Below are 11244 nucleotides of genomic sequence, written 5' to 3' on the forward strand. Positions count from 1 at the left end.
TAGCACATGCCCTTGTATCATCACAATATTCCAGGGCAGGGGCTGTAACTGGGCGTCCCTCAACAATCAGATTCTGGGGGACACGGGGACGCAGGAGGGGGAACGGATCGTATCCCTCTATCTCCATCCCAAGGGGCAGCCTTGATCGAGGCAACAGCGCGGAGGCCGGCCGGGCGCGTCCTGCCACTTTAAGACATGCCCCCCCCCCCTCCCGGCCGAAAGGGGAAGTGCTGGCCGCTCCCTCCGCCCCCCAGCCCGGACCGGAGTGTGCAGGATTCACCAGCGCCATGGAGTCAGGTACCGGGGCGGCCCCTAGGCTTGATCTCCCTCCCCCTGCTTTCCCTCTGCACCTCCTTCCTTCCCTGCCCCGGCTTTCCCTCTGCACCCCTTTCCTTCCCTTACCCTGCTTTCACCCTGTACCCTTTCCCTCCCTCCCCCTCGCCCCTCCCCTGCTTTCCTCCTGCACCCCCTTCCCTTCCTCCCTCCTTCTCCCCCCTGCCCCATTCTCCTCCCCCTGTTCTCCCCCTTCCGTCTCCAGCCCAAGAACCCCTGCGCCTGCCCCATCCCCACATGCTCACCACCCCACCGTTGGTGCCCCTTGTTGGGGCAGAATCTGCTCATTTTGGGGTGTTTTTGTGTTAGACAGAACTTCCTGAATCCCCTCCCTTCCCCCAAACCAGGGAGCTGTGGGTCAGGGTTGAGGGGCACTGGCAGTGCTGTGGGGGGAGCCCAGGGCTGGGATAGCAGGGGGTGTCAGGAGCAATGGGCACTGGCGGTGCTGTGGGGGGAGCCCAGGGCTGGGATGGAAGGGGGTGTCGGGAGTGAGGGGCACTGGTTGTGCTGTGGGGGGAGCCCAGGGCTGGGATAGCAGGGGGTGTCGGGAGCAATGGGCACTGGCGGTGCTGTGGGGGGAGCCCAGGGCTGAGATGGAAGGGGGTGTCGGGAGTGAGGGGCACTGGTGGTGCTGTGGGGGGTGCCCAGAGCTGGGATGGAAGGGGGTGTCGGGAGCGAGGGGCACTGGTGGTGCTGTGGGGGGAGCCCAGGGCTGGGATGGCAGGGGGTGTCGGGAGCGAGGGGCACTGGTGGTGCTGTGGGGGGTGCCCAGGGCTGGGAAAGCAGGGGGTGTCAGGAGTGAGGGGCACTGGCGGTGCTGTGGGGGGAGCCCAGGGCTGGAATAGCAGGGGGTGTCAGGAGTGAGGGGCACTGACGGTACTGTGAGGGGAGCCCAGAGCTGGAATAGCAGGGGGTGTCAGGAGTGAGGGGCACTGGCGGTGCTGTGGGGGGAGCCCAGAGCTGGAATAGCAGGGGGTGTCGGGAGCGAGGGGCACTGGCGGTGCTGTGGGGGGAGCCCAGAGCTGGAATAGCAGGGGGTGTAAGGAGTGAGGGGCACTGGCGGTGCTGTGGGGGGAGCCCAGGGCTGGTATGGCAGGGGGTGTCAGGAGTGAGGGGCACTGGTGGTGCTGTGGGGGGAGCCCAGGGCTGGTATGGCAGGGGGTGTTGGGAGTGAGGGGCACTGGTGGTGCTGTGGGGGGAGCCCAGGGCTGGGATGGCAGGGGGTGTCGGGAGCGAGGGGCACTGGCGGTGCTGTGGGGGGAGCCCAGAGCTGGGATGGCAGGGGGTGTTGGGAGCGAGGGGCACTGGTGGTGCTGTGGGGGGAGCCCAGGGCTGGGATGGCAGGGGGTGTCAGGAGCGAGGGGCACTGGTGGTGCTGTGGGGGGAGCCCAGGGCTGGGATGGCAGGGGGTGTTGGGAGCAAGGGGCACTGGTGGTGCTTTGACCAGGTCGTGGCACTTTTCCCCATTCCTCTCTCTCTCTCTCTCTCTCCCGTGTCTGTGGCCCCGCAGGCGGCAATGTCAACGCAGCGATGGAGAAGGACCCCGATCACTACCAGGAGGCCATGGGCAATGGGGTGGCAGCTGACAGACTGGTGGCGGGAGCTGGTGACATGCCTGGCCTGGATGTGGGGGAGGTGCAGGTGAGACCCCAAATCGCTGCTGAGCCTGTCTGGCCCTGCGCTGTGTCCTGGCAGCTGTGGGCTGAGGAGGGTCAAAGCCGAGCTGGGCAAGGGCCAGCCGGGCCCCCCAGGGTGTCCAGCTCGAGGGGTGTCACTGTCTGGCAGGGGTGGGGATGGGGATTGGTGGGCAAGGAGTGCAGCCACTGTGCTGGCAGTTCCAGAAGTGCTGGCAGGGCCCCACCACGGAGCAGCATGGGGAGCAGAGTGAGGGGCTGGCCCCTGGAAAAAGGGGTCCCGGGGCTGGCCCCACCTCCCTCATGGCTCCCTGGTTCTCCTCAGCTGGACGACTTTGTGGGCGCCAACCCCGACTATAACGAGGAGGAGGAGGAACGCAAGTACTTCCGCCGCAAGCGCCTCGCTGTCATCAAAAATGTGCTGGCCGCCAGCCTGGGCGGGATGCTGACCTATGGCGTCTACCTGGGTATGGCCCGCCCACTGCCCCGCCCACTGCTCCCTGCCCCACCCACTGCCCCCAGGCATCTACCTGGGTGTGCCCCGCCCACTGCCCCCCTGCCCCCAGGCATCTACCTGGGTGTGCCGTGCCCACTGCCCCCAGGCATCTACCTGGGTGTGCCGTGCCCACTGCCCCCCAGGCGTCTACCTGGGTATGGCCTGCCCACTGCCCTGCCCCGCCCATTGCCCCCCATGCATCTACCTGGGTATGGCCCGCCCACTGCTCCCTGCCCCGCCCACTGCCCCCAGGCATCTACCTGGGTGTGCTCCGCCCACTGCCCCCCCTGCCCCCAGGCATCTACCTGGGTGTGCCGCGCCCACTGCCCCCAGGCATCTACCCTGATGTGCCGCGCCCACTGCCCCCCAGGCATCTACCTGGGTATGGCCTGCCCACTGCCCTGCCCCGCCCATTGCCCCCCAGGCATCTACCTGGGTATGGCCTGCCCACTGCTCCCTGCCCCGCCCACTGCCCCCCATGCATCTACCTGGGTGTGCCGTGCCCACTGCCCCCCAGGCATCTACCTGGGTATGGCCTGCCCACTGCCCTGCCCCGCCCATTGCCCCCCATGCATCTACCTGGGTATGGCCCGCCCACTGCCCCCCAGGCGTCTACCTGGGTGTGGCTGGCCCACTGCCCTGCCCCGCCCATTGCCCCCCATGCATCTACCTGGGTATGGCCCGCCCACTGCTCCCCAGGCGTCTACCTGGGTGTGGCTGGCCCACTTCCCCACCCCTCCCCTGGACCTACCCAATCCCCCCAGCCTGGATGGGATGCTGACCTACAGCATCTACTAGGGTATGCTCCCCCACTATTCCTGCCACCCCACCCAACCCTCAGTCTGGGTGTCTCCCTGAGTAGAGCCCACCCACTGCCCTGCCTCTCCCTGGCCCCACCCACTGCCCCCTACCTGGGCATGATGTTGGGATATGGCATCTACCTGTGTGCAGACCACTGTTCTGGGGGGCCCCTCCTGCTAACTCTGCTGCTGGGTTTTTCGTAGTTCCCCCACAACTTTTCCTCTGTGTCCCCTCCCCTCCCCTTGCAGATACCTGCTGGGGGGTCCCTGCCACTCCACTCACTCCCTGGGTCCTGCCTCGCTGCCCCTCCAATCCCAGGGGAGTGTGGGGAGGAACGGAGGTGGGTCAGATCTCAGCCTGATTCCAAGCATCCAGGGCCCCTGCGTGGCAGCCCCTTGGCCCTGGTAACTTCCCCTATCCTTTCCCAGGCACCCCATCCTGCAGGGGGCTGTGGGCTGGGGAAGAGGCCCTGTCCCTCTGGGTTCAGCTCCCATATACACTGGGCTGGGTTCATGGGATTCAGGGCAGGATTCACCCTGGTGCGTCCGGCCCCCCCAGGCCTGCTGCAGATGCAGCTGATCCTGCACTATGACGAAACGTACCGGGAGGTGAAATACAGCAACATGGGGCTGCAGGACATCGACAGCAAGATGCTGATGGGCATCAACGTCACCCCCATCGTGGCTCTGCTCTACACGCCCGTCCTCATCAGGTACCTGCCCTGCTCACCAGGGCTTTGGAGCGGAGCCCGGAGCTGGAACATGAAGCAGCTCCGGAGCAGTGGAGCTGCAGGTTTTTGCCTGGAGCTGGAGTGGAGCCGGAGCACAACTCCAAACCTCTGCTGCCCACCAGCCCAGTCTGCAACCACCACACCCTCCAGAGCCCGAGAGATCCCACCCCCTGAACCAGTCCCTGCCCTGGGGCTGATCAGAGCTGGTGTCCCCTGTGGTGAGCAGACCCAAGTCCTATCCCCTGAGGCAGACAGAGCCCCATGTCTCCCTGGGGAGGAGAGGACGTGGGGGTCCTACTGCTGACCCGGCTCCCCATGTGGCTCCCTAGGTTCTTCGGCACCAAGTGGACCATGTTTCTGGCCGTGGGGATCTACGCCCTCTTCGTCTCCACCAACTACTGGGAGCGCTACTACACGCTGGTGCCTTCGGCTGTGGCCATCGGTGTGGCCATTGTGCCCCTCTGGGCCTCCATGGGCAACTACGTCACCCGGTGAGCTGCCATGGAGCAGGGCCCCACCTGCTGGGGGAGGAGGGCCCTCGGGTAATGGGGCGTGGGGAATGGGCACTCGGATGTTGGCATTCCTGGGGAGGAGGGGGTGTGCCCCCCTGGTGGGCACTCTGTGGCTCTTGGGGCTGCTGCACCACACTCCCCTCCCCCATTTCATGCTCACAGTTGCCCTGTGCAGGATGGCGCAGAAGTACTACGAATACGTGAACTACAAGGAGGAGCATGTGCTGGAGCAGCAGCGAGCCCCACGTGGTGCCTACAACACCTACATCATTGCCTTCCAGAGCCTCTTCTACGGCTGCTTCCACGTGAGGGCAGGGGCAGGGAGATGGGCCCGGGGCTAGGCGTAGGCATGGGCAGGGAGGAGCGCTGGGCCTTGCGGGCTGTGGGTACTGGGGAGGGGGCAGGGAGGTGGCCCATGGGCTAGGTGCTGGCTGGGCACTGACGCATGGGTACTGGGGATGGGGTGGGGAAAGCAAGGCACTGGGGAGTGGGCAGGGAGGTGGGCTAGGCACTGGGGCTGTATTGGGGGGCATGGAGCTAGGCTGGGCGTGGGAGGAGAATTGGGGGAGGCTGGGTGCGGGGGAGGCGCTGGGGGGCAGGGAGGTGGGCTGGGTGTCGGGGCGGCGCTGGGGGGGGCTGCGTGGTGGGGGCAGGGAGGCGGGCTGGGCGCGGGGGCGGCGCTGGAAGGGGCAGGGAGGCGGGCTGGGCGCAGGGGCGGCGCTGGCGGGGGCAGGGAGGCGGGCTGGGCGCGGGGGATGCAGGGTGATGGCTTGGCGCGGGGGGGCAGTCTGGCTATAGCTTCACTCTCATGTGTTGAGAAGCTGGAGGTGCGGCTGTGCCAAGTCCAGGAAACACAGTGAGCTGTGCTGGCACGGGGGCTGGCCTGGGCAGTGCTCCTGTCCCGGCACAGAGCTGTGGGTGGAGTGGAGTGTGCTGGTGCCACTGGGTTGCAGTAGGAGACCCCCCCCACCACCACATACGGGACAGGCCCGGCCTCACCTCTTCCCTGTTCCTGTGTTCCAGCTGAGCTTCGTCTGCGCCCAGATGCCCATGCTTTTCTTCCTGAATTCCTACCTGTACGACCTGAACCACACGCTCTGCAATGTGAAGAACTGCGGTGAGCATCTGCAGAGGGGCGGCATTACCCCGCCAGTGCAGACTGGCTCCTCCTGCCCCGTCCTTATCCTTGCCACTTCTGCTCCCCTCACCCAGCACTCCTGCCTGTTGCTCCCTGACACATCTCCTGGGCACTGCCCCTACCCCTGCCCCCTCCTTGCTGCCGGAGCACCTGCCCTGAGTCCCATGCCCCCTCTAGGTGGGGCTCTGAACGCCCCCTATAGGCCGGCTGGGCTGTGACGCCATTTTTGCTCCTCAGGCACGCTGAGCAAAGGCATGCTCCCCGGCTTCAACGCCACCGTGCTGCAGAGCCTGCCACGCAGCATCAACCTCATCATCGTTGAGAGCGTGCTCATGGGCGCAGCCTTCCTTTCCATGCTCATGGTATGGACTGGTGGGGTGGGGCAGCAGGAGCAGGGCTTTCCTCTCCATGCTCATGGTATGGACAGGTGGGGTGGGGCAGCGGGAGCAGGGCTTTCCTCTCCATGTTCATGGTACGGACCGGTGGGGGGGGAATGGGTGGGGTTTCCTCTCCATGCCCATGGTACAGACTGGACCTGTTGAGAAGGGATCGGGGCAGGACCTTCCTTTCCATGCTCATGGTATGGACTGGGGGTGGGGCGTTCTTCTTCAGGGTCATGGTACGGACCGGTGGGCAGGAATGGGGGCAAGGCTTTCCTCTCCATGCCGTGCCACCCCTGTCCATGCTCACCATCAGAACTCCCCCAGGTGGGTGCCGTGGGGTCAGGGAGCCCACGGTGGGAGCTGTGGAACAGGGCAGCTGCTTGAGAGGGGGATTGGACTCCTCAGGGCTATGCCCCCCCCCCAGCTGTCCCCCCACACCCAGCTTGACCCACAGCCCTGGCCAGCTCCTCCCATCACTCCCTTGGCACGGGGTCCCTACCCCTCCGGGTTTCAGGGTCTCCCGTACTCACCCTGCCCCCAGGTGCTGATCCTGTGCGGCTCAGCCTATCGCCCCACGGAGGAAATCGACCTGCGCAGCATTGGCTGGGGCAACATCTTCCAGCTACCCTTCAAGCACATGCGGGACTATCGCCTGCGCCACCTCTTCCCCTTCTTCATCTACAGCGGCTTCGAGGTGCTCTTCGTCTGCACTGGCTTCTCCCTGGTACAGCTGCGCTCCTCTCCGGGGACCCCCGTGAGGGTTGGGGAGACCACAGCAGAAGGGATGGGGTACAATGCTCTGGTGGGGGGCTGCCCTATTGTGGGTTGGGCTGCATGTAGCAGGAGGGGCGGGGGCTTGAATGGGGGTGCGCTCTGCTGGGGACTGGGGGAGCAGAAGTGAGGGGGGAGCTGCATTGGGCTGGGGGAGTGGGAGGGGTGGGGGGGATGCACTCTGGTGGGGGGCTGGCCTTGCCATGCTAACCAGCATCTGCCCCTCACCTCAGAATTATGCTGTCTGCGCCATTGGCCTGGAGAAGCTGGCCTACATCATCATGGCCTATGGCTTCTCAGCTGCAGCCTGCTCCAGCCTGGCGCTGTCCATGCTGCGCCTGCCCCGCCAGGCCCCGCTGCTGGCCGGAGCTGCCGTCCATGCCATCCTGCTCATCGGCCTGTTCTGCTGGGCGCCCAAGCCGCGTGGCCCAGGCCAGGCCCCCCTGCTCTACCTGGTGGCTGCGCTCTGGGGGCTGGGCAGCGCCCTGAACAAGACCAGCCTCAGCAGTGAGTAGTGGGGTCAGGGGAGGTGGGGTGGAGCCCTGGGCCCAATGCCATATGGCCCCTGCCCATTGCTCCCCATGATTACCCCCCCGTGGGGGAGGCAGCCCAGTAGCTCTGGAATGGGGCTTTGAGTCTGTCTGTGGAGTTGGAAGCCCCGCATCTCCCCCGGCCCCAGTGGACACGGGAACTGTGACCCTGTCCAGCATGGGGGAGGAGCTGCTGTCTGATGCCCGCTGTCTGTCCCCCCGCAGCGCTCCTGGGGATGCTGTACCAAGACAAGGAGCGTCAGGACTTCGTCTTCACCATCTACCATTGGTGGCAGGCGCTGGCCATCTTCGTGGTGTACTTGTGGTCGGGGCTGCCCATGAAGGTGAGCAGGGGCCGCTCCCAGCCTGCTCTTCAGTGGGGCAGGGCACAGGGGGCAGGGTTCATGGGAGGTGCAGGCCTGATGCCACGATCCCCAGGGCAGAGAGGGTCCCGAGGGCAGGGGATGTGGGACTGGTGCCATTTTCCCAAGCCATAGGGGCAATAATCCTGCTCCCCAGTGGGGCTGCAAGGAGCTGGAGGCTTGGGCAGATGGGCTGAGACGTTCCTTTAGTTCTGGATCAAACTGGTTAGTTGTGGGCATGGCCCCGGCCTCAGTCAGGACAAGCCCCTTCCTGGAACTGCCTTTCCCATCATTTCCCCCTCTTTGTGAGGCAGGCAGCCTGGCTCAGGTCACCCTTCTGCTCCAGCCTGTCCCCATCCCTGGGCCCAGCTGGTCAGGGGCAGGGGTGGGAGAGAGTCCAGTCCTACCCCTGCTCAGTGTGCTCTCGCCCATCCCCCAGGCCAAGCTGTCCATCATGCTGCTGACCCTGGTGGCCTCGGTGCTCTCCTACCTGTGGATGGAGCACAAGCTGGCACAGCACGTGCTCTACCGCATGCCCAAGATCCCCAAGCCGCGGCACAAGGTGCGGGGCTACCGCTACCTGGAGGCTGAGAACTCGGACGAAACGGGCTCGGAGGGGGAGTCTGAGCAGGACAGCGACGGCTCCCAGGAGGAGCGGGCAGGGCGTGGCAGGCAGCGGCGCCAGCAGAAGTGTGCTTACGAGCAGGCCCTGGGGGAGGAGGATGGAGAGAACGTGGGCTAGGGGGCCGCCCATGTCCCCTATGCCCGCCACCATCACCAACTCACTGCAGCTTCCCCCCTTTCACCCACGGGCAGTGGTGTTGGATTGTCCCCACTGCCCTGTGCCAGTTGGGCCTGGCAGCATCCCCCAACCTATTCCAGGCCTGGTTGGAGGGGACTGGAGGCAGAGAGAGGACCCCACACACCACTGTGACCCGATGACTGCTCCAGATGGCACTGGAGCCCTGTTCTGCTGGGACTCCCAGTCCACTCCACAGAGCAGGTTTGCTATGGGGCTGTTTAGCATCAGCCCCTCTGGGCTGCTCCCAGAGCACCCCCTGCACTGATCGAGGTCTCCAGGGGCCTTTGTGCTGTTGGAGCTGGTCAGGAATCAGGCCCAGTCTCCCAGCGTAGGCACCGGCTCATGTCAGCTCTGGACTGTGCATGGTGTTGTCCGTAACGGGCCCAGCCCAGCCCTGGGCAGTGCGTGGAGAGGCTGGTGCACTGTGGAGTAGTACTGTGTTATCATGCTGGATACTCTGGGGCTTGGGATCTGCCCTCTGCCAAACGTGGAGTGGCTGGCACTGATCGTTGCCCTTCGTGCTTGGGCACCAGGGCTGTTCCTGTCTGAAAAGGGCATCAGTCACTTTTCCAAGCACAAATGGGGCCCACATAAGGGGATGATGCCAGTCCCCACCGCTGTCTGCTCTTGGCAAAGCAAGGGAGGGGCATGGAGAGTCCTCTGCCAGTGCCCCTTTCCAGGAGGGGAAGGCCCAGCCCCACACTCAGCAGCCTTCTGAGGTCTCGCACCTGTGTGAGCAGGGAAGCCCATGAGGCCAGGTGCTGTAAAGCCCTGCCCTGCAGTAGAGGAGCTCTGATTCCTGCTGCTAGAGGGGCTTTGCCCCATCAGCCCCAGCAAGGAGCAGAGCATATCGTGTCTTCAGGCTGAGTTCTGGGTACTGGACACTGCCCCCCACACCTTCTGTGCTTTGTAAAGGCCCTTTCCCAATAAAGATCCTCTCTCTGAGCTGTGTGTATCTGGGCTGAGGGGGCTGCTGAGTTGTGTCCTGGGTGGGGAGGTCACTCACAGGCCAGATGTCCATGCACACTGGCACCTTGCTCTAGACCACTACTGCCAGGTGGGGCTCATAGCTGCCTTGCCAGGCTGGCTCCCTGCCCTCTCAGTGAGGAACCCAGAGGGGGAACTTTGCGAAGGGAAAGAGGCGGCAGGAGAGGGGACTCAACTCTGATCTTCCTCAAGAGGAGGGTGAAACAGTCTGAACCCATAATGATGGCAGGGGGTGGTTAGGGTGACCAAATGTCCTGATAAAATTGGGACTGTCCTGATTTTGAGTTTGTCCTGCGTCCTGACCAAACTACGGTTGGGACGCCATTTGTCCTGATATTTTGTTTTGGGCGTTGTTTTGTTCTGTGTTTTTGTTACGCTTACCCATCCGGGTCTTTGGTGCAATTTGGTGGTGGGTGCTTGTGTCTTTGATGGCAAGACTTATTACCTTCTGCTGAAATGCTGCCGAAGACCATCACCGACTGAAGGACTGTCCGCCGAATTGCCACTGAAGACCCGGATGGGTGACTGTAACAATTAAAAAGCCCCCCTTCCTCCCTGCAGTGGTCACAATATTTTACATTTACCATCTGGTCACCCTAGGGGAGGTGCTGTGGTAGGGCTGGGACTTCAGGGGACAGTCGCTGCCCACAGACCTGGCTTGGCATGGAGTGGGTGGGCCATGTGTTCATTAGGCATGGGGCTGTGGGAGTGGTTCCTGCAGCTTGTGCTCCCCAGAGCAGCTGCTCAGCACCCACCATGGAGGAGTTAGGTGTCACTGGCCCCTGTAGACTATTTTCAATCCCTCTTGTCAACCTGGAGCTGCCCCTGCTCTAGCCATCCAGACGGACACCCAAAACAGCGGGCCAGGGACAGAACGCTCTCCCCCAGCCACGGGGCAGCCCATCAATTACAGAATACACTTTAGGTGGTTTTCCAGACCCAGCCACCCCCTAATGCCTTATGTCATGTATGAACAGCCCCCCTGCCCTGCAGCCCGGGGAGCTGTGCCCCCAGGCCGCTCAGAGGGCAGGCTGACCCCCTGATAGGCCACACGAGCAGCTTTCCACACCCACCGGGCCCAAGTGCAGCTGCAGCCGGGAGGCCGGCCCGGTGGGGACAGTGTGGGCTGAGCGGGGGACATGGGTGAGCAGGGATGGGGCAGTGGAGGCGGCTTGGCTGGAGTTAACCCCATGGTGGGGGCAGAGGGTCAGAGGTGAGCGCTGAAGGAGAGGAGCCAGGTGCTGCGGGGTGCAGGGGAGAGTGAAGCTGCGGAGCAGCCTCTCTGCACTCTCACCCTCTCACTGCTGCCCTGGGCTCGCTCCCCCACTGCCATCCTCTGCAGGGCAGCCATGGCTGGAGGAAGAGCCTTGGGCACTGTGCTGCAGCTTCCCCCGGGCCGCCTCCTCATCTCCCTTGGCTGAGCCCCTTGGATGTGCCCCTATCAGCAACGGGGCAAGATGATGCTTGCCAGGCTGGGCTCTCCACAGCCCCTCGCTGCACGGGGCACAGCCTATGGGAGACTCACAAGACTCTCAGCCTGCCCCGGCTAACCCCCTTGGGAAGTGCCCCTCCCCGCTCCAGGGCCCCCAAAAAACTCTCGTGGGGACCCTGTGGAGCCTGGGGCAAATTGCCCCTCTTGCCCCCCCAGGCAGCCCTGTGGGGTGGGGCAGCAGGTGGAGGGATGTGGAAGGTTCTGTCGCAGTTGGAGTGACGTGGAAGGTTCCGGAGTGGTTGAAGGCAGCAGTTGGAGTGACGTGGAAGGTTC

The 11244-nt window shown here is 64.3% G+C and overlaps 1 protein-coding gene across 2 annotated transcripts; it reads left to right on the plus strand.

Annotated features, from left to right (window-relative positions):
- The first annotated feature begins 256 nt into the window (after positions 1-256).
- On the plus strand, positions 257-9437 carry UNC93B1 (unc-93 homolog B1, TLR signaling regulator). Of its 2 annotated transcripts, none has more exons than XM_030561931.1 (12): positions 257-297; positions 1844-1974; positions 2293-2434; positions 3823-3976; positions 4324-4485; positions 4682-4811; positions 5530-5623; positions 5882-6006; positions 6569-6751; positions 7032-7305; positions 7554-7672; positions 8130-9437. In XM_030561931.1, the coding sequence occupies exons 1-12, from the start codon at positions 288-290 to the stop codon at positions 8430-8432; spliced, it is 1827 nt and encodes a 608-aa protein (XP_030417791.1). In that variant the 5' UTR covers positions 257-287; the 3' UTR covers positions 8433-9437. The 2 variants fall into 2 exon arrangements, with proteins under 2 accessions (XP_030417791.1, XP_030417792.1); XM_030561932.1 differs by lacking the exon at positions 257-297 and adding an exon at positions 541-587.
- The last annotated feature ends 1807 nt before the right edge of the window (positions 9438-11244 follow it).

This window comes from Gopherus evgoodei, chromosome 4, assembly GCF_007399415.2.
Source record: "Gopherus evgoodei ecotype Sinaloan lineage chromosome 4, rGopEvg1_v1.p, whole genome shotgun sequence".
Lineage (NCBI taxonomy): Eukaryota > Metazoa > Chordata > Testudines > Testudinidae > Gopherus > Gopherus evgoodei.

Excerpts from the sequence above, each read along its gene's own strand:
- UNC93B1 (XM_030561931.1), top strand. Across the intron at positions 4,486-4,681 it reads ATGGGCAACTACGTCACCCG|GATGGCGCAGAAGTACTACG; the intron begins GTGAGCTGCCAT and ends TGCCCTGTGCAG. Across the intron at positions 7,673-8,129 it reads GGTCGGGGCTGCCCATGAAG|GCCAAGCTGTCCATCATGCT; the intron begins GTGAGCAGGGGC and ends CCCATCCCCCAG.